At 41.8% G+C, this 22,010-nt stretch overlaps 1 protein-coding gene across 1 annotated transcript in view; it reads left to right on the top strand.

The window, feature by feature from the left end:
* Positions 1–22,010, top strand: part of LOC109951636 (ryanodine receptor 3) — a 171,865-nt gene that overhangs the window by 139,936 nt on the left and 9,919 nt on the right. Inside the window, exons 60-86 of the mRNA XM_020586240.1 lie at positions 610–731; positions 987–1,036; positions 1,557–1,617; positions 2,366–2,604; positions 3,538–3,619; positions 3,705–3,835; positions 4,025–4,348; positions 5,929–6,169; positions 6,309–6,396; positions 6,507–6,599; positions 8,921–9,091; positions 10,861–10,920; positions 11,039–11,173; positions 11,524–11,636; positions 13,728–13,824; positions 14,549–14,658; positions 14,932–14,983; positions 15,068–15,115; positions 15,206–15,305; positions 15,386–15,465; positions 15,542–15,618; positions 16,031–16,104; positions 17,002–17,019; positions 17,636–17,716; positions 17,826–17,914; positions 18,008–18,136; positions 18,280–18,384. Coding sequence (XP_020441896.1) covers positions 610–731; positions 987–1,036; positions 1,557–1,617; positions 2,366–2,604; positions 3,538–3,619; positions 3,705–3,835; positions 4,025–4,348; positions 5,929–6,169; positions 6,309–6,396; positions 6,507–6,599; positions 8,921–9,091; positions 10,861–10,920; positions 11,039–11,173; positions 11,524–11,636; positions 13,728–13,824; positions 14,549–14,658; positions 14,932–14,983; positions 15,068–15,115; positions 15,206–15,305; positions 15,386–15,465; positions 15,542–15,618; positions 16,031–16,104; positions 17,002–17,019; positions 17,636–17,716; positions 17,826–17,914; positions 18,008–18,136; positions 18,280–18,384 — 2,970 coding nt within the window. The remainder of the gene's footprint in view (positions 1–609; positions 732–986; positions 1,037–1,556; positions 1,618–2,365; positions 2,605–3,537; positions 3,620–3,704; positions 3,836–4,024; positions 4,349–5,928; positions 6,170–6,308; positions 6,397–6,506; positions 6,600–8,920; positions 9,092–10,860; positions 10,921–11,038; positions 11,174–11,523; positions 11,637–13,727; positions 13,825–14,548; positions 14,659–14,931; positions 14,984–15,067; positions 15,116–15,205; positions 15,306–15,385; positions 15,466–15,541; positions 15,619–16,030; positions 16,105–17,001; positions 17,020–17,635; positions 17,717–17,825; positions 17,915–18,007; positions 18,137–18,279; positions 18,385–22,010) is intronic.

Below are 22,010 nucleotides of genomic sequence, written 5' to 3'. Positions count from 1 at the left end.
GAAGTCCCAAAGTCAAAATGGGATACACCTCCAAAGGTGGTTGAGAATGACCAAGCTAAGATCCTGTTGGACTCCCAGATACAAACTGGTAATGGCCAACCAACCGGACATAGTAGTGGTAGACAAACAGAAGAAGAAGGCCGTAGTGATAGATGTAGCAATCCCAAGCGATAGCAACATCAGGAAGAAGGAACACGAGAAGCTCGAGAAATACCAAGGGCTGAAAGAAGAGCTAGAAATGATGTGGAAGGTGAAGGTACAAGTGGTCCCTGTGGTAATAGGAACATTGTGGGCTGTGACCCCCAAACTGGGAGAGTGGCTCCAACAGATCCCAGGAACAACATCTGAGATCTCTGTCCAGAGGAGTGCAGTGCTAGGAACAGCTAAGATACTGCTCAGGACCCTCAAGCTCCCAGGCCTCTGGTAGAGGACCCGAGCTTGAAGGAAGGAATACAAGACTGCCCCAAAATGGGGGGCGAGTGGGGAATTTTATATATATGTGTATGTGTGTGTGTGTGTGTGTGTGTGTGTGTGTGTGTGTGTGTGTGTAAAATGTTTTATTTTCCATGAACCTGATTTGATCTTGCCATTACCCATGCCCTCTCTCAGGTTCTCCTCCCTCTCATTGACCAGTACTTCAAGAACCACTCTCTCTACTTCCTCTCTTCCCCCAATAAGAACCTGAGCAGCAGCGGTTATGCCTCCAACAAGGAGAAGGAGATGGTCACCAGGTGCACAGTTACAAAATACAGTTACATTACATGCAGCAACGCAGCATGAAAATAATTCATTACTTAAAACCTTAACATGTCCATGCAGATTCTCAGTCATCCAGGTCATAGTAAGCTGAAAAAACTTTTCAGCTTACTATTTTTATTATCTTAAAACCTTAATGTCTAACAAACTCTATTTCTAAGCTTCTCTCTAAGAACGCACTCATTGTAATTTTCTGATTTCCTTCCTTTTTCTAACCATCACTCCTCCAGCCTGTTTTGTAAACTGGCAGCTCTTGTCAGACATAGGATTTCACTCTTTGGTAAGCTGATTACTACTGACTAGTCAGGAAATTGTGTGTGTGTGTATGTGTGTGTGTGTGTGTGTGTGTGTATACAGGGTGGGCCACAGACAAGTAGCCTGCCTCCAATACGCTCTTGAGTACATGGGCTACTTTTCCGTGGCCCACCCTGTAGAAGTGAGTATTTGACACTTTATCCTGTTGTTTATTGTACTTATTGTGACTTTTTTTTTTTTGAAGCTCAGTGAACAGTGGCCTAAAAATATAGTTTGATAAGTTTAATAATTACATACTGCATGTAATACTAAAACTTTTATCTGTAAAGCTGCAGAATAACAGTTTAACAAAAGCAGCTTGATCCACTGAAATGATGATTAATTGATTTTTTTCTAACCAAACCATAAACATACAGATTTGACTGGGGACCAAGAACTCATTGTTGCCATGAGAAGCTCAATTCATGTCAAGAAAGGTCCTTCAAAATGTGACAGTGTATACCTGAACATCATATTGATGCTTTTGTGTGCATGGTGTCTTGTAGGGAGTGACTCCACCACCATGGTGAGCTGTCTGCATATCCTGGCACACACTTTGGACACCAGGTGGGTATAGATCTGGCAGCACAGAAATTTTTAAAATGTTAAAAAAAAAACTTGGTTTATTAACGAGTGCATTGAAACATTAAGTGTTGAGAAGCAGATTTGTTTTTGCAGTTTTCTTTTAAATAGTTACTGCTCCTGTGTCTTATGGGAGGCACTGGCACTAACAAAGAGCATCCTCTGATATTTAAATAAGCAAAACAAACTTAGTGTAGCACATGTTGCCCAAGGCATATAGTGTTCTTTAGAGACAGTGTGCTGTTTGCTAATGCTGTTCACACATAATGAGGCTAAACCTGCAATATACTATTGTGTTTTGTTTGTGTTGAAGATATACAGCTGATGCCCACAGACTCTCTTTAATTTCTAAATCCTACTGGGATACCCTGAAGTTTAACAATGGATAATTCATTTAGCTATGTTATGAACTGTGAAATGCTGAAAATGGGCTGCCTAATCATATTAATGGTTAGTGCTAATTCAGTGTCAAGCTGTTAGTTCCAACACTGGAAAACTCACCTTGGATTAAAAATTTACCTGATTCATTACATAAATCATTCATGTTTCAGTGTTAGGGCGTTCAGGTTGAAATTCGTGTTTCATATTTCACTACTGAAACCTTCACATGCTGTCAAAATGAAATGTAATTGCATATTATAGAGTGTCTTACTGAGGGTAAACAATGTTGTTTTATTCTAGTCCTGCCCTTGCATGTCACCTCATTTACTCAATCTGTCGTTCCCTTCAACAGGACGGTGATGAAGTCGGGCTCAGAGCTGGTGCGGGTGGGCCTCAGGACATTCTTTGAGAACGCCGCAGAGGATCTGGAGAAGACGTTTGAGAACCTGAAGCTGGGGAAGTTCACTCACTCCCGCTCGCAGATGAAGGGGGTGTCGCAGAATATCAACTACACCACTGCTGCTCTGCTCCCCATCTTAACCGCTCTGTTTGAACACATCACTGAACACCACTTTGGAGTCGACCTGCTTTGTGAGTTCTGACAGCAAAAAGATGATCAAACATGTTGTTTGAGAGGCTGCTAATACACTGGAGTCAGGTGTCAATTTACAATTTACAATAGTACAGTGACTGACACCACTGGAAAAAAGCACTGTATGCGGGACACTTGTGTCCTCTGTCATTTACAGTATGTCCAACATGCTTTATGTCAATTACATAAATGGACATCACAGGTTATCCTTTAAATATATATTTCTATTTCCCACAGTGATGTGTATTGTATTAGTTCAAGCTGTGTACCATATTTTGGAGTGACATGTACAGTATGGAAATTGTCATTAATGCACCAATTTGCTTGTGTGCTGTCACTGGTAACTTTGTGCTAGATTTACTAAGAATTTTGTGGCAGTTTTTCACATGCAGATTTGATACATTCTGTCCCATACACATGCAATATATTTCGCATTCACTTTGAGAATCTCCACCTCTTTAAAACGGTTATAATACAGGGTTATTCAAAAAGAATGAACCAATTTCATTACAATGCGTAATGAAATCGGTTCATTCTTTTTGAATAACCCTGTATATAATGCATATTGGGATTTATACCAAATCTAAATCTTAGTTAGAAAACATAGCAATAATTCTTACTGAAACATTAGTTTGGGTCCAGGAAAGTAGGTCTATGTTTATACAACCTGAATTTGAACTTGGTGATAAGTGTATGGTAAAATTTTCACAGGATGGTAGGTCACTGCTCTGTTTTTTAATAAGACATCTTTATTGCCTTTAACTGTATTTCACTCAGCAGTTTGCTGAAAAATCAGCTGTACTGGTACCACTTCTACTTCCACCTCCTAGACTAAAGCTGCTGGACCTGCTTGTCAGTCTGTAGAGCAGTACAGCATGCACTTCATGTTACTTTTCTAGTTTTTTTTAATTACATTTTTTTTTTACCCCCAGTGGATGATGTTCAAGTGTCCTGCTATCGAATTCTGACCAGCCTCTATGCCCTGGGCACTGGGAAAAACATCTATGTAGAAAGGTATCCTTGCTTAAATGTTGTGCTGATTGATCAAGATTTCAGGTAGGAAATATTAACATTTAACCACTGTCTTTGTGGCCCTCAGACAGCTGCCAGCTCTTGGTCAGTGTCTGGCCACCCTGGCTGGGGCCATGCCTGTAGCCTTTCTGGAGCCACGGCTCAACACCTACAACCCCTGCTCTGTCTTTAATACCAAGAGTGCCAGAGAACGAGCCAGTGAGTCATATGTAATTATTCTAAAATAAAGGAGTTCATTACCAGGAGTCGGCCAAGGTGCCAAATGAAACAGCTACTGTATCATCAAAAACAAGGGACTTCTATTCTCTAAATATATAGTAAGAAATACATAGTTTGATGATCTAAATATTGTTTTGATTACTTGTCAATTCCCTGTCATGTTTGTAGTCCTAGGCATACCAGACTCAGTGGAGCAGATGTGTCCCGGGATGCTGCGGCTGGATGGTCTGATGAAGGACATCAATGACATGGCTGAGTCTGGAGCACGATACACAGAGATGCCCCATGTGATTGAAGTGGTCCTACCCATGCTGTGTAACTATCTGTCCTACTGGTGGGAGAGGGGTCCTGAGAACCAGCCAGCCAGTGGTGGCAGTATCTGCTGCACCACCGTCACCTCAGAGCACCTCAGTGTCATTCTTGGCAACATCCTCAAGATCCTTAACAACAATCTGGGCATTGATGAGGCCTCCTGGATGAAGAGGATTGCAGGTGGGCATGGATTTCTACATCAGCAGCACACCCTGCACAATTTCTTTAGTGTACAATATCTAGTTAACAGAAATTATCTGTTTTTGTGTAATTTTAGTTTTTCAAAAACCTGTGTTGTAGTGATAACATCTCACAAAAGTCCTGCATGAACCATAAGACTTTCCAAATTAAAAAAAAAAACATCAGCCTGTACTGGTGTTACGTTAAGCTGTGTGTGAGTTGTTTAGGACCCAGTAAAAATGCAGATTCGAACCCAGGTAGACAAGAAAACGTATTTAATGCTCCAAAAATAAACAAAACAGAGCCGGTCTCGTCCGCTGATCTTGGGGCAGCTGGGCATACTGGGTTGACTGGACTACTGTCTCCCGGGGTGAATGAGAGGCGTTGCTCGCTAAATAAGAACAAAAAGAGAGTGTAAGAACAAGCAGCAGGTATAGTACAGATTGTTTCTGGTAGTCACTCTGGGGACCTGAACAGCTGAGTGCGCCGCAGGCCCAGGGAGTAGTCCAGGGAGAAGGAGACTGGTGCCAGAGATCTCGGGTTGGTGTGTGGGTCCCCTGATGAGGCAGCGCTGGTAGCTGAGCGGTGCGATGTAGGATGGTGGAGGCGTTGCTCGCTGAACAGCTGAGTGCGCCGCAGGCCCAGGGAGTAATCCAGGGAGAAGGAGACTGATGCCAGAGATCTCGGGTTGGTCGCTGTTCCAGGATAGCCTAGGAGCTCTGAGAGCTGGAGCAATTCACAAAAAGCAGTCCAAAAACCAAAAACCCCTTTACACGTGTGAAGGGCACGAAAACCGATACCACAGACTAATGCGCAATAATAGTTCACAATGTTGCCGAAGGAGTGTAGCTCAAACAATGGTCCATAAACTTTGACATGAACATGGAAGTGGTTACCACCAGAATAATACATAAAAATCTGGCGACAAGGACACACCAACGCTGACCCCATATACTGCTCCGATAATGGAGAGCAGGTGTGCCTCGTCGCCTGGAATGCACCCTCACCTGTGCGGGGGCGGAGCTGCTACGTGTGCCTGCTACCGAGGTACATGGGGCGGCCCGAGTCACAGACGTAACAACTGGAAGTTCAGCATTGTGAGCATAATTGTAATGTCTATTTACAGCCATGAAAGCATTCACTGCTTGTACTAACTACCTTCTTTTATTACAAAAAGGTGGTGCCCCCATTAGAAACACTGAAAGCAGCAGGAAAGCACCAGCAAAATCTCCTTCATCTTTGACTTGAAATCAGGCCATTTACCAAAGCTAAATTGGTAAATGGTCTTATACTTATATAGCGCTTTTCTACGCTTTTCAGCACACTCAAGCGCTTTCACACTACTTGGCCATTCACCTGTTCTCACTCACAAATGCTCACACATTCACACACCGGTGTTATCACCGGGAGCAACTGGGGGTTTAGTGTCTTGCTCAAGGACACGTTGACAGGACAAGCCGGGAATCAAACTGCTAATCCTCCGGTTAGGAACCGACCTGCTCTACCTCCTAATCCATAGCCGCCCAGCTTTCACTATTGAATTACTAATGTGTTATACTTTGGTTTGTTTCAATGTTCAGTGTATGTGCAGCCTATCATCAGCAAGGCCCGTGCAGACCTGCTGAAGAGCCACTTCCTGCCTACTCTGGTGAAGCTGAAGAAGAAGACGGCGAAGGTTGTAGTTGAGGAGGAGCTGTTGAAAGCTGACAGCAAGGGAGACACCCAGGAAGCTGAGCTGCTTATCCTGGATGAATTTGCTGTACTCTGCAGGGACCTCTACGCTTTTTACCCCATGCTCATCCGCTATGTGGACAACAACAGGTTGGTTGACTGACTAGTGGGTGATGACGTTGTTTCACAGTAAAGGCGTAGTGGGAGAGGCTTAATATGCTGGTAGGAAACAACTGAGCAGATGCTACTGTTTGCAGAAAAATTTGTGTTAATCTGTGTGTCACTACAGGTCCAGGTGGCTGAAAGAACCAGATGCTGACTCCAGTGAGCTCTTCAGAATGGTTGCTGAGATATTTATTCTTTGGTGCAAGTCACATGTATGTTCTCTCATCTCCAATGTATAAATGTTGAACTGCAACAAAAGCCTTTAAGAATTAGACCATAGGTGCAGTATAGTTTTATTCACATGGCATTTCTTTTTCTGCAGAATTTCAAAAGAGAAGAGCAGAACTTTGTTGTCCAGAATGAAATCAACAATCTTTCCTTTTTGACTGGAGATAATAAAACCAAGATGTCTAAAGTAGGTTCCACATCTGCCCACTACCGCTCATCACGGTCATCTTCAGGTCCTTATCTTGGAGCATCACAGTGGATGTTTCAGGCAGCAGATTAACAGTTATTTTAGTCATGTGTGATGGCACTGTGACATTCCTTGTCAAGAACATGCCTCAAAATGTAAAGAGACCAAAAATAAGAAGGAGCAGTAAGACATAAGTGTGATGCATGTTAACATTTTCTCATTTGAACACATTAATTTCTGTGTTAATATGTTAACATGTAAAATGCCCAAACTGAGCTCAGGAACTACAGTATGTGTAAACACACATTGGCTACACACATGTGACAAACAGGATTCTCTCTTATTGAAGCTTGCCTGCATCAGACTTGTCAATGACAGTAGAAGACAACATCTTTGTAAATAATATGGCAGTAATACTGTGTGCTTATGCATGTATGAATTGATACATGCATTCTACACAACAAAAACTAACACTCACCCGTCATCCCAGGGATGTGCAGTGCACATCCATGTGAGGACCGTGTGCCTCCATTAATTGCCCTCTCATCCTTTTCTTCTATTTGCCTTTCTTTTTCTGTCTCTATCTCTCTGTCTCAAACAGTCCTTTAAGGAAGAGGTAGAGTTATACAGTGCATGAGCTGTTTACCTGCCAGTTTATTGGCTTATATGCTGCAGTTGCAGAAAAGCCAATAGCTTGTGCGACTGTGCTATATGGTAGTCTATAGTGTAGTTATATGTTGTAGTTATATATTATGTCACCTGATTTTCTGTGGCCTCCATTCATCAACATGTGTGACATGGTAACTTTGATCATCCCTCATTGCCTTTTTGGCAGACCATGTCTCACCTGGAGTAATGAAGCACAGCCCTTCTGTGGCAGATGACGTGATCACATGCCATCATTGTGTTTTGCAGTTAATTGATTGTGGTACCCTGGCGTGTTTCGCCAGTAGTTACTTCAAGCTATTTACACTGATCAGCCATAACATTATGAGCACTGACAAGTGAAGTAAATAACATCGGCTGTCTCAATACAGTGGCACCTGTCAGTGTGTGGGCTTTATTAGGCAGCAAGTGAACATTCAGTTCTCGAAGTTGATGTGTTGGAAGCAGGAAAAGCAGGCAAGCTTAAGAATCTGAGTGAATTTGACAAGGGCCATACTGTGATTGCTAACAACTGGGTCAGAGCATCTCCCACACTGCAGGTCTTGGTGGGTGTTTCTGGTCTGCAGTGGTTAGTACCTACCAACAGTGTCTAAGGAAGGACAAACAGAGAACTGGTGGCAGGGTCATGGCTCACTGATGATGAGGTTGACCTACTGTAGATTAAAGTTTTAAATTTCATGAATCCTTTTCCAAACATTCTATTTAGTCTGAATCTTTGTTTAAATGGTTGAAAATTAGAAATATTGTACACTGGTCTCTATGAAGAGAAAGAGTCAGGGGCTATAGTGCTGATATCACACCTGGAGTGGAGAGGCTGTTGAATTTGTCTAAATAATTCTCTCTAACTTGCCGTTGCCATATGGTCATCACATCTGTGCTCTTCCTGACAGTATTACTTACTGCGGTGCTGACTCCTGTGTATATAGTATAGTAATAGGCAGGTGGTCATAATGTTATGGCTGATTGGCATATATTATGTTGTAGTTGACGTGTGATAAGGATCTTTGTGTGTGTGCCTTTGTATTACTTAGATTATGTGGACCAAAACCTGTTAACACACTTGCATTGTGGAGACTCGGCCCTGAATTTGAGGGTGGCAATATGGTTTAAGGTTAGGTATAAGGGTCAGGGTTAGGCAAGTATTGGTTAGGTGTTAGGGTTAGGATAGGTCTACAGGAAATGAATGTAAAGTCCCCACAAGGAATGAAAGCACAGCGTGTGTGTGTCAGTGTACACATATTAACATGGAAATTCTTGTTTTCAATGAGCCAGCTGCTTCAGTTTCTGAAGTGCAGTTTTCCCTCACCGGTAGCATCTTGCTGCTCTAACAAAGGCGGCCTGCTAATTCTGCTGTTCAGCTGAGGTGTGAGACGTCTTATTGCCTTGGTAGACCAGATTTAGTGTGGTCACATATTTTGCCGGGCTGAACAATAAATGCCTCAGTGGCCTCTGGATTTTGTTCAAATATAATGTTAGTGCTCCCACTGTGAAATAAAATACTGTATCAGTTTAAATCAAAAGGGAGTGCTTTCATTAGTCAGAGAAAAAGGAAAAAAGGTATTTATTGCCATAAAAGACCAGCTTATTAAGCCCCCATAGCTTTTTTTTATTCACCAGTGTGTGTTGTTTGAGGTTAATACAATGATTCTTTTCAGTCTGGAGGACAAGACCAGGAGAGGAAACACAAGAAGAGACGTGGTGAGTTCTACTCTATTCAGACCTCACTGATTGTGGCTGCTCTGAAGAAGATGCTGCCAATCGGACTCAACATGTGTACCCCAGGGGACCAGGAGATCATATCTTTAGCCAAGACACGCTACCTCCTGGTGAGACAAGTTAATAGTTTGACATGTGTTTTATGTCACTCAACAACACTTACAGTATTGTTCAAAATAATAGCAGTACAATGTGACTAACCAGAATAATCCAGGTTTTTAGTATATTTTTTATTGCTACATGGCAAACAAGTTACCAGTAGGTGCAGTAGATTCTCAGAAAGCAAACAAGACCCAGCATTCATGATATGCACGCTCTTAAGGCTGTGAAATTGGGCAATTAGTTGAAAGGGGTGTGTTAAAAAAAATAGCAGTGTCTGCCGTTGACTGTACAAACACAAAACTATGTTGTACAAACGTTTTTGTTTCTAGGATTTAGCAATCCTGTGAATCACTAAACTAATATTTAGTTGTATGACCACAGTTTGTTATAACTGCTTCACATCTGTGTGGCATGGAGTCAACCAACTTGTGGCACCTTTCAGCTGTTATTCCACTCCATGATTCTTTAACAACATTCCACAATTCATTTACATTTCTTGGTTTTGCTTCAGAAACAGCATTTTTGATATCACCCCACAAGTTCTCGATTGGATTAAGGTCCGGGGATTGGGCTGGCCACTCCATAACATTAATTTTGTTGGTTTGGAACCAAGACTTTGCTCGTTTACTAGGGTGTTTGGGGTCATTGTCTTGTTGAAACAACCATTTCAAGGGCATGTCCTCTTCAGCATAAGGCAACATGACCTCTTCAAGTATTTTGACATATGCAAACTGATCCATGATCCCTGGTATGCGATAAATAGGCCCAACACCATAGTAGGAGAAACATGCCCATATCATGATGCTTGCACCACCATGCTTCACTGTCTTCACTGTGTACTGTGGCTTGAATTCAGAGTTTGAGGGTTGTCTCACAAACTGTCTGTGGCCCTTGGACCCAAAAAGAACAATTTTACTCTCATCAGTCCACAAAATGTTCCTCCATTTCTCTTTAGGCCAGTTGATGTGTTCTTTGGCAAATTGTAACCTCTTCTGCACGTGCCTTTTTTTTAACAGAGGGACTTTGCGGGGGATTCTTGAAAATAGATTAGCTTCACACAGACGTCTTCTAACTGTCACAGTACTTACAGGTAACTCCAGACTGTCTTTGATCATCCTGGAGCTGATCATTGGCTGGGCCTTTGCCATTCTGGTTATTCTTCGATCCATTTTGATGGTTGTCTTCCGTTTTCTTCCACGTCTCTCTGGTTTTGCTCTCCATTTTAAGGCATTGGAGATCATTTTAGCTGAACAGCCTATAATTTTTTGCACCTCTTTATAGGTTTTCCCCTCTCCAATCAACTTTTTAATCAAAGTACGCTGTTCTTCTGAACAATGTCTTGAACGACCCATTTTCCTCAGGCTTTCAAATGCATGTTCAACAAGTGCTGGCTTCATCCTTAAATAGGGGCCACCTGATTCACACCTGTTATTTCACAAAATTGATGACCTCACTGATTGAATGCCACACTGCTATTTTTTTGAACACACCCCTTTCAACTAATTGCCCAATTTCACAGCCTTAAGAGCGTGCATATCATGAATGCTGGGTCTTGTTTGCTTTCTGAGAATCTACTGCACCTACTGGTAACTTGTTTGCCATGTAGCAATAAAAAATATACTAAAAACCTGGATTATTCTGGTTAGTCACATTGTACTGCTATTATTTTGAACAATACTGTATTTTAAGAAAGATATGCAAACAGCTCAAAAGGAGGAAGCTTTACATTTGTGTCTTATTCGTTTGTTATAACAACCTGTGTTATTTTGCCTTCTAGAAAGACACAGATGATGAGGTCAAAGACCACATTCGACAGAATCTGCATCTTCGAGAAAAAGTGAGCAAGCTGAACTTAAATTCATGACTGTAAGGAGTAATTAGCCTCCACATATTGTGTAGAAATCGTTTCTGCTACAGTTTGTATTTGATATCCTTTTTTTAAAACACACTCCCAGTCAGAGGACCCGGCAGTGAGGTGGCAGCTGAACCTATACAAGGACATAGTGATGAGGAGCGAAGGGCCTCCAGACCCAGAGATGGTGGTGGACCGTATCCAGAGGATCTCTGCTGCTGTATTCAACCTGGACCAGGTCGGGCTCAAACATTTATACATTTCCAAGTACATTCTGAGCTGCAAAGGCCATTTGTTTCATCAGACAACTGTGTGTTGTGCAGAGTGCAGTGAAAGACATACAGGGAATCTGATGTCCCGTTGAAGATCTAGAATAACTAAACATACAGCTAACGGACAAAGATCCTTACGTTTTATTGGAGTAAATTTTAATTGTGCACTAGTCATTGAGGAACTGTTAGGAAAAAGCATGTGTGCCTGATAAAAATGTCACTCCTCAACATTGATTTTTATTCTCTGGCATGCCCGGTAGAGGGTGACACCCAGTGCTTTGATTAATAACACTGACTACTTCTGCTCTTACTGTAGGTGGAGCAGCCACTGAGATCAAAGAAATGTGTGTGGCAGAAGCTGCTGTCTAAGCAGAGGAAAAGAGCAGTTGTAGCCTGCTTCCGCATGGCTCCACTTTATAATCTACCAAGGTATTACTGTGCACTGTACACAGCATTTACACTTATCCTCATGCTAACCATGTGTGTTCAAGATAACACTTGACATTGAACAGTAGTTGAGAGCTCCCTGGGCTACTAGTAGGAAATCACACCTTAATTTTTATCACTACACTTTCTTCTTCTTCTTCTGGCTGACTCACAATTTTCATTTCAGTCTTCCAGGGTTCTGACCTTGCATCAAAGCACAGCTTCCCTTCTTTTGTGTGTAACACAAATGTCTAGCCCCTGGCTGTTATTAGGAAGTAGAAAAAAAGGGGACACTAGCCATTTCATGCCATGCTGCTCTGTAACCGATCACGGGAAGTCAGGCAGAAAGCTACAGTAGGGAGGGAAACAATCATGGGGCCCCACCTGGGGGTGGGCATCTTCACTAAGTGCTCAGATGATGCTGCCCGCCTGCCTGACAGCACGAGTCATTTATTCAGAGACAGTGAAATATGGCGCAACATAGTTAATAATTGGTATACATTTACAATGCAAGAACAAATATTTGTTTGTATTTGGAATAATAGATTTGTGTTTGAAGGATGGATGTCAAGCTTCTGGATAAGGTCGGCTCTCCCTGGGTTTCACACATTTAGATGTCATCTATTCTCTTCTGTGTCTCTACTCAGCCTTTGTTCTCTATTCAAAGTGACACTCTGTTGTACCTCATCCCCCTCAGGCACAAAAATAATAATTACTTCCTGAAAGCCTACCGACATATTTGGCTGGAGATAATGCATGAGAACACAGACTATGACAGTCTGCTCTCCATGCTGACGGTAACGTAGTGCTGACCAAATGTTGCAACTGTATGACCTCACATTTCTTTTCTAACTACCCCTCACTCATCTCCAGGCACGGTTTCTGCTACAGAATCTAAGTCATATTCAAATAATTCGACTGGTATTTCCACTGGTCCGTATCTGTAAATGAACATTTCCACAGTTCGCCGTTCTGCTTTCTTGCCTTAAGTTAAATGAGATGATCAAAACAACAAAACCACACTAAATATGAAGCTACTGCCAGTAGGTGGTTAGCATAGCTTACCATAGAATTCAGCACCTCTGAGGCCCACAAATTAGCATGTTCTATCATTATACTGTACAAAAGACAATACAATATTGTACAACTTAACGTTTTTACACCAGGCCTTAAAAAGAGTACTGTATTTTCTGCACCATAAGGCGCACCGGATTATAAGGCGCAGTCTCAATTACGGGGTCTATTTCTGTACTTAACCCATACATAAGGCACACCGTATTATAAGGCGCATGCTAAAACGTAACGGAAGCAAAACAGTGAGTTTAGTTGAACTTTATTCTACTATTTAACAATACACTCACATTATTTTTTAATCAATCTTCTCCCACAAATCCACTTCCGAACCATAGATTCATTGATTTTGAATTCGCAGTTGCTCTATTCCCATTTACAACCGCGTAACTGATAGCCTGTAGTTTGAATTGTGCCTCGTAAGCATGTCTCTTCACTGGTGCCATTTTTGGGGGTCCTTAGACCGGTTTAGACTTGTTTACCGCTGCCAGCGTACGTAGTGTTTGTATTACGTCCCTGTGTCAGCGGGAAATGGTCCGACAGTCAATCAAGCGGAGTGCTTACCAAAGTCGCACAACAACATTTTTACAGATTTTGGAACTCAGTGCACACATAAGGCGCACCGGATTATCAGGCGCACGGCCGATTTTTGAGAAAATTTAAGGCTCTTAGGTGCACCTTATAGTGCGGAAAATACGGTAAGTTGTGATTTTTGCTTGGGGTTATGTGCTGGGCTATTTTTTTGGCCAGGAGCAGTGACTTCCTAGAGCAGGGGTCTCCCTGCCTGACCTGCTGCTGATTACCTGGCTCAGGTGTGTTCAGCCAGTCAGATAGATACCATCTTAGATGAAAGTGGAGTGAGGAAAGATAAAGTGAATCGGTATCTTCCAGCTTCTGACTGCGTGACCAGTTGGATGTGCCAATACCCTCAACTAACCAGTATTAACCCTTCTTAAGAGTCTTTCCCCCTCCTTTGATCTGCTCCAACCTAACCTAGACTAATATCTCTTCACCCTTCCTTAGGCATCGCTCTATTAACCTCTTCCTCCTGGCCTATCAGAGAATATGGATAGAAACAGAGGAGTACTCTTTTGAGGAGAAGCTAGTGCAGGATCTTGCAGTAAGTACTGCTCTTATCTCCCAATGTCCTCGTGCTGTGAGGAGCTGCACTACTGCCACTCTCTTTTACTTGTGTCACTGTCGGAAGTGTGCCCACCGTGCATGACTGGGTCACTCTCAGTCATCCATACAGTGTTGTCCAACTTGACACCTATTTTTGGTAACAACCATAAAATGTAATTGAAATTAAAACCACAAGGCATCACAAAGGAACCTTAGGGTGTAACAGATGAGCAACATTATGATCCAGCCAAGCAAATGCACACATTTGCAGTAACCCTAAGGTTAAAACAGCACCAATTTATGTGACAACATGAGTTGTTTCTGGTCTGTGATAAAATGGCAGAAAATTTATACACAAATTAATAATAAAATATGACAAACTGGGGTCATGGAGAGTCATGCTTAACTCCATTCTACACCCTCTAACACTGCTGAGCCTCACCCTTGGTGTGTGTGTTTGAGTGTGTGTCCATGTCTATGAGCATGTGTGTGGATGCACATGTTATTGTGGTTATGCCTGTGATGGTGGTTTATTGTCTGTATGCTATCGGTTTTTGGTGCTACCTGATTCTGTGCAGGATTGAAATGTGTTAAGTATTACTGTTCCTGCTGTTTATCCAACACATTCCAGTAAACATTTCTCAGTTTAGTGACTCACTTACAGTAGTCGATATTGAGAGCACATGCCTGAGCTCCATTGTTGACTTGTTGGATTTGTCCAGAAAACACAGCCCAAAATGGAGGAAGAGGAAGAGGAGGAGGTTAGAAAGCAGCCAGACCCTCTTCACCAGCTCATTCTGCATTTCAGCCATAATGCTCTGATTGAGCGCAAGTAAATACGCACTCACTGACACACACCTAGCCAACTGGCACCAGCATTCTCTGCTCCATCTGTGCTACATAATAATTTTGGCCTGGCTTTTAGCTAATAAAGCACTGCATTACAGTAAATGATTGCAGTATATTTTATGCTGGGAGAGAAACACAAGCAGTTTTCTGTATTTCTTTTGTTGCCTACTGTGCTGTATGCACCTTGCAGTGGCTATAAATATGAACACTGTAGCTATACAGGGTTTAACTGCTGGATATGTGTCTTTTTTGTTAGTTCTTTGGAAGAGGATCCCCTGTACATTGCATATGCAGATATGATGGCAAAGGTATTTCATTCTATAAATTGCTTTTACTGAGAAATATGCTGTTCAGCAAATTTTGCAGCTTTGACATATTATTTAATCTTTCAGAGTTGTGCTGAAGGTGAAGATGAGGAAGGAAAAGACAAAACATTTGAGGTGCTATTTCTCAGCAATATTGTTCTGTATTTCACTTTGTTTTTGAGCCATAGTCAGAAGTGCTGCATACTGTGCTATCACTTCCCTCAGGAAAAAGAAATGGAGAAACAAAAGCTGCTGTATCAACAAGCCAGACTTCATGACCGAGGGGCTGCAGAGATGGTGCTGCAGATGATCAGTGCCAGCAAAGGTAGGAAAACACGCAGTGATCTCTCCACCTTCATACTATTGCCACTGGATGTTGACTGATGTCTGACTTGTGGTTATCAGGACAACTTGGTGCTATGGTGACTTTCACCCTCAAACTGGGCATCTCCATTCTCAATGGTGGAAACATACTGGTCCAGCAGGTATCTACTGTTTTTGCATAAATTGTAAGGTTAACAGCACCAGCTCACTATTAACTGTGCTTTTATCTTGGTGCAGAAAATGCTGGAATATCTGAAGGAAAAAAGAGATGTTGGCTTTTTCAAAAGTTTATCTGGGCTGATGATGTCTTGCAGGTAATGGAGCCATGACCAGCTGTCACACACAAAACATAACATGTATTTTCTGTTTCTTAACTTCAATGTAAAGCAGAAATCGATCAAGTACACATATTACATTCAGGTTGGAGTCACAGGACGTAATCCCGAGACTGTGAAAAAAGTTGTAGAATGTCCTCCAATTTAATGGAATTTCAGTACTAAACTGCCAGTGTACCCCTTTAAAATGAAGAATATTGAAATGTGGCATTTTCGAATCAGAATCTGCATTATTGGCCAGGTGTGTCGGACACACGAGGAATTTGACTCTGGTACATTGGCTCTCAATGTGCATGCACATATCCCCATGCAAGGGGCACGTAAACAGTAAACCAACATAAGGCTAGTATAACAAAAATCATAGTTCAGTCATTGTCTTTTTCTCTGTCAGTGTCCTGGACTTGAATGCTTTTGAAAGGCAAAACAAAGCTGAAGGTCTGGGGATGGTTACTGAAGAAGGCTCAAGTAAGTGTGTGTAATAAACGTGGTAAGCTGTCTGATACAAAGAGCCATACTCAGTACATTTGTGACCTTAAAGTGGTGCTGAAAAAACTTACAATATGCTTGGTATCATTGTAGAGAGAACCTCAGCACTAAATGTTCAGCAGTTTTTGTGACACACTCCATGTTGTGGCTAAATGCTGGTCTGCGCCATATCTTTTTAAAGTGATGATGAGTTTATGAAGTATATACACCTTCATTTGCGCAGCAACAGCAAGAATTTTCAGCCACTCAGTGTTAAAGATCTCACTCAAACCACAGTACAAGCTATAAGAGATGTTGTTAAGTGCCACATCCCTCTTTGTGCTGTTATTACTTTCTAGTCAGGCTTGTAATTGACCTAATTGTGCAGCATTAGATTGACAAAATATTTGCTCTTTACTTTGTTGAAATACAAGCCCATCTCCATGTCATGTTGTATGTTATCATCATGCAGGTAAACCCGTGCTACTGTATGTCTAAGTCCTGTCTGGGCCTTCTCTGCCACTTAAAAAGCAGTCACAACCACAAGAACATCAGAGGTCTTTATTTAGCCCGATGGGTTGCATACAGTATATAAGTATATTTTTCTCATGCATATTTCAGCTCATTTCCACTTCATATGCTCAGGCATAAGTGATGGTAACTGTTAGTTCTAAACACCTGCCCAGAGAGCAGACTGTACTTTAAGACTGTTTAATTGTAACCACATGTTGGTGTCGCTAATCACTGTGAGTATTCAAAGATATTTCTATAGCACTATCATTCTCTCCTGTTCCTACTTATTCTAACTGAACCTTAGTGTCTTACCCTTTGCTTATGTCTGCTTTTGTTTTGTTTGTTTGTTTTCTTCTGATCATATTTTTATGTCATCGGTCGCAGTCAACGTGAGTGAGCGGGGTAAATACATGGTTTAGATTCTACTCATTCTATGCAATGCTGACATCTTGATTGCTCTCAGTTCAACTCCCTTCCTGGCACATTCCCTCTCAATCCTTCCTTACCCCTGTTCTCCCACTCTTCCCTTTTCCTGAATGCAATACAACCACCTTCTTTGTACCCTGGACTTAAGCAATGCATGCATGCTCCTTTGACATCTGGAGAGATTGTTCAGTCCATGGTCAGTTGCCCCAAATTGACTCATCTTTCTCCCTCTCTTTGTTTTTAACACTCCGGGCTTGTCATTTGCTGGGACCTTTTTTGTTTCCTAATTTTAATAATACTAACCAGTGTGCAATGAGAAATAAATCTTCCAAAGTTTTGTTTGTAAGAATCGACAAAGCTTTGCTGGTGCTAAAAAACAAAGCTCAGTTTTACTCCTGTTACAGTTATAAATGTCTTCGTGTTCTGAACCCTCAATATAGTGCCCATAATTTGATGGCGTTTGACAACTACACAGAAGCTTTATGAGGAAATGAAATCCATGCAAGTTCTAATGCCTGCTCTGACATTAAAATGATGGGCCTCTGACCTTCTTTTCACTGACAGGGCAGTAAATCTCATTTCTTGTCCCCAGGTTCCAAGGTACTGCAGAATGATGAGTTCACAAAGGATCTCTTTAGGTTTTTGCAGCTTCTCTGTGAGGGCCACAACAACGGTAGGTGGATGGTTTTTTTCTTCCTAGGTCTAAGTCTTCCTAGTTTTGCTGCATGTCTCTAAATAACATGGGTGTGAATGTATTCATCTGCAGCTAATTTTTGTTTTAGATTTTCAGAACTTCCTGAGGACTCAGACAGGGAACACAACTACAGTCAATATCATCATTAGTACTGTAGACTATCTACTAAGACTTCAGGTATGATATTGCTACAGAGACCCAGTAGAATACATTTCATGTATTATTTCACTGTTGTCAGTGTGCAGAATGTTTTTCTTTTGCCTTTATTAGGAATCTATCAGTGACTTCTACTGGTACTACTCTGGTAAGGATGTTATTGATGACGCTGGTCAGAGGAACTTCTCAAAAGCTCTGGCAGTGGCAAAGCAGGTCTTCAACTCTTTAACTGAGTATATACAGGTACCATATCGCAATGCACTGCAACACAACAACAACTAATGAAAATTGCAACCACTGTATATGATTACTCTGAAATAAAACATGCAAATAGGATAAATCTGGTGCTATGATTGGCTCTCTTCTCTCTGTGCTGTTTGCTCCAGGGTCCGTGTATTGGCAACCAGCAGAGCCTGGCTCACAGCAGGCTGTGGGATGCAGTGGTGGGCTTCCTGCATGTTTTTGCCAACATGCAGATGAAGTTATCACAGGTATCAACTGTTTCTCTGCAATAAAGCTCTGATGTTGCTATGCACCTGTCAATGGTGGGAAATAATGAGATACAAATCCTCAAGTACTATGATTTTGAGCTACTTGTAATTCACATCAGTGTTAAATTTTATGCAAGTTTATACTTTTTCCACTATATTTTGAAGGAAATATACTTCTTAATCTACTTCATTGTATGTAAAGCAAAGCAACAATATAGATTAAATTATTAGATTTCAGCAAAAAATCATTTTGGCATTTTTGCCTGAGTTTGCCACAGTTTTACAGTCGAGAGGTCTGTGACATTCAACAGGAGTAGCCAGGAACTGACGAAGAGCCATGTGCATTAATGCAGGAATTTAATCTTGGAGATGTCTGACAGTCAAGAAGTTTAGACGTATTCCATCTAAGTTGTTTTATGGTATGTGTCTTAACCTCTTGACTACCAAATGTCTCAATTTAAGGTCATTAAAGTAAAGCATTAGTTATAATAATTCAGTCATTATACATACATATTTTATATAATAATAATAATAAATGGCTAAAGAGGCGATTCAGCATAATAAGTAATTTTACTTTTGATAGCTATATACATTTTCTGACAATACATCTGTACTTTTAGTGCAGTAAAATTTTAAAATCAGGCTTTTTATGGCAATATGTTGCTCTTACACAATTAAAGATCTTAGTACCACATACACCAGTGGTATTGGTCAGCCAGAGGTTTGTTTAAGATAGGATATCTGCTGCCACTAGAGGTCTCTCCAGACCCAAGAACAACTCCAGGCTACTGCAGTACAATTACACATATCATTCCATTCAGCTACATGATATATAGCTCCATCTATAATATTTCCTCCATGCCCAATAAGACAGGAGTCTAACCTTAATTCGTGGTCATCAGACTTGATCTGACGGTAGAAGCCAGGATGACAAAGGGCACAGGTGTATGGGTTAGAATTTAACACATCCAAGTATGCCTCAGATTTATGGCCTACTGAATCCAGGCTCCACGGAGACCCTAAATGAGACAACTGACCTAGCCATCTGCTCCTAGACAGCAAAATAACATTAGCTATGGTGCTGATGGATGGGTGTTACCTGCTCTGGAAGGCCCCTGCAGGGCTATTGTGGGTTCCCACTATCTGAAGCAGACTCAATCTCTCTAAAAGCAATTGAGAATATTAGACAGGGCAGCAGAACCCTTAGAGCAGGGGTGTCAAACTCAATTGCACAGGGGGCCAAAACGCAAAGCACACTTTAGGTCGTGGGCCGAACAGGATAAACATTTATTGAAAACACCAAAACTAAATGTTTTTTGAACATAAATATGAATAAAGACAGACAGGAATATTATTCCAGAATAAATAAACTTAAACTTTAAATAACTTAAAATATTTTGCTCGCCATAAAAATATCTCCTGTCAAAATTATACAAATTCAAAATATGAACATGCTACAAAAAAACCCCTGGAAATGTCAATAAAATTTGTGCTTTTCAGCAAAAGTTAAAATAACAAATCAAAACATTCAATTTTCCTTGCTCTTATGACATTTTGTCAGAGCTGGATGCTTGGCATCTTTTCTTGGCAACAAGTTTGGTTTTTGTTTGGGGTAAAGTTCTGTGTTGTGCAGATTCTCAGCATGGACTGCAGGTGTTCATCAGTGAGACTACTCCTGTGTGCTGTTTTGTTAATCTTCATCACTGAGAGCAGCTTCTCACACAGATATGTGCTACCAAACATGCACAAGGTTCGAGCCGCATGTAGTCGGAGCTGGGGCATTGCTTCAGGAATGGAGCGAATAAACTGTGCGGGCCTTTCAGTGTCGTACTTTGCCTTTAGTGTCCCATTACACTGCAGCTCAGTCAGCTCCATCTGAATCTGTACAGGTGCAGTTTCCACGTCAACGGCAAATGGGTTGCGAACTCATTGCGCAGTGCGCTCAGTTTATCAGCAAAGTGCGCATTTGGGAACATCGTTGCGCCGAGTTGGTTCAACATTACTTGGCAACAGGGAAAGTGGGGCAAGTTGCACTGGTGCATTTGTGTCTCCCATAAGAGCAGCTTCACTTGAAATGCCTTCACCGCATCATACATGTCAATGATCATGTGGTCACGTCCCTGGAGCTGAAGGTTTAAGACGCTGAGATGAGATGTTATGTCAGCCAGAAATGCAAACTCACATTTCCACTTTTCATCCCGCAAAACTGTGGAGTCTTTTCCTTTACAGTCCATGAACTGACAGATTTCCTTGCTGAGCTCAAACTCTATTGAGAACTTTTCCCCGACTCAGCCAACGCACCTCTGTATGAAAAGGAATGTCGGCAAGCATCTATTTCCCGCACAAAAGACAGAAATTGCCGGTGATTTTAAACCTTTAGCTCGGATAAAGTTTACGGTTTGCGTTACAGTGCTCATTACATGCTCCATTTTTAGGACTTTACCACACAGCGTTTCCTGGTGTATGATGCAGTGATATGCTGTTAAATCACCAGTACAGTTCTCCTCCTGCATCTTTACTCGCATCCTTCCCACTAGCCCACTTTTTTCACCACACATCGCCGGTGCTCCAACTGTTGTAAGTCCAACAAGTTTGTCCCAGGGCCGTTTCATGTTGGTTACACTTTGACATACGTTTTCGAAAATGTCTTTTCCTGTCGTTGTCCCGTGCACGCACAAATTAGAGTCCACTCCACGGATGAAGATGGCCAGCTGTGCAGTGTCCATCATGTCTGTACTTTCATCTACAGCAAGAGAGTATGCAATAAAGTCTTTGCTTCTTTCACTCAACTGTGTTCTAAATCAGTGGCCATCTCACAAACCTAATCAGCAACCGTATTTCTACTCAGGCTTACATTTGCAAACACTTGCTTTTGTCTGGACACAAGACGTCGCACACCTTCATCATGCAGCTCTTCAGAAACTCTCCGTCGGTAAATGTCCAGGCTGATTTGGCTATCTCCTCTGCCATAATGAAACTTGCTTTCACAGCAGCTTCACTTTGTGATTTCGCTCTGGTGAAAAACATCTGCTGAAATGTCAGATTCTTCTTGGTTATCACAGGTATCAACCAATTCTTGGTTATCCTGGCTGTGTGCTTCAGATCGTTGTCATGTTGGAAGACCCAGCCACGACCCATCTTCAATGCTCTGACTGAGGGAAGGAGGTTGTTGCTCAAAATCTCACAATAAATGGCCCCATTCATCCTCTCCTTAATACAGTGCAGACGTCCTGTCCCCTTCACAGAAAAGCACCCCCAAAGCATGATGTTACCACCCCCATGCTTCACAGTAGGGATGGTGTTCTTGGAATGCAACTCATCCTTCTTTTTCCTCCAAACACGACGAGTGAAGTTTAGACCAAAAAGGTCTACTTTGGTTTCATCTGGCCACATGACTTTCTCCCATGCCTCCTCTGGATCATCCAAATGGTCTTTGGCAAACTTCAGACGGGCCTGGACATGTGATGACTTGAGCAGGGGAACCTTCCGTGCAATGCATGATTTGAAACCATGACGGCGTAGTGTTCTACCGACAGTGACCATTGAAACTGTGGTCCCAGGTCTCTTCATGTCATTGACCAGCTCCTCCCTTGAAGTTCTGGGCTGATTCCTCACCTTTCTTATCA

Source organism: Monopterus albus, unplaced genomic scaffold (genome assembly GCF_001952655.1).
Source record: "Monopterus albus unplaced genomic scaffold, M_albus_1.0 scaffold400.1, whole genome shotgun sequence".
In the NCBI taxonomy this organism is placed as follows: Eukaryota; Metazoa; Chordata; class Actinopteri; order Synbranchiformes; family Synbranchidae; genus Monopterus; species Monopterus albus.
This window is presented reverse-complemented; position numbering and strand designations above follow the sequence as displayed.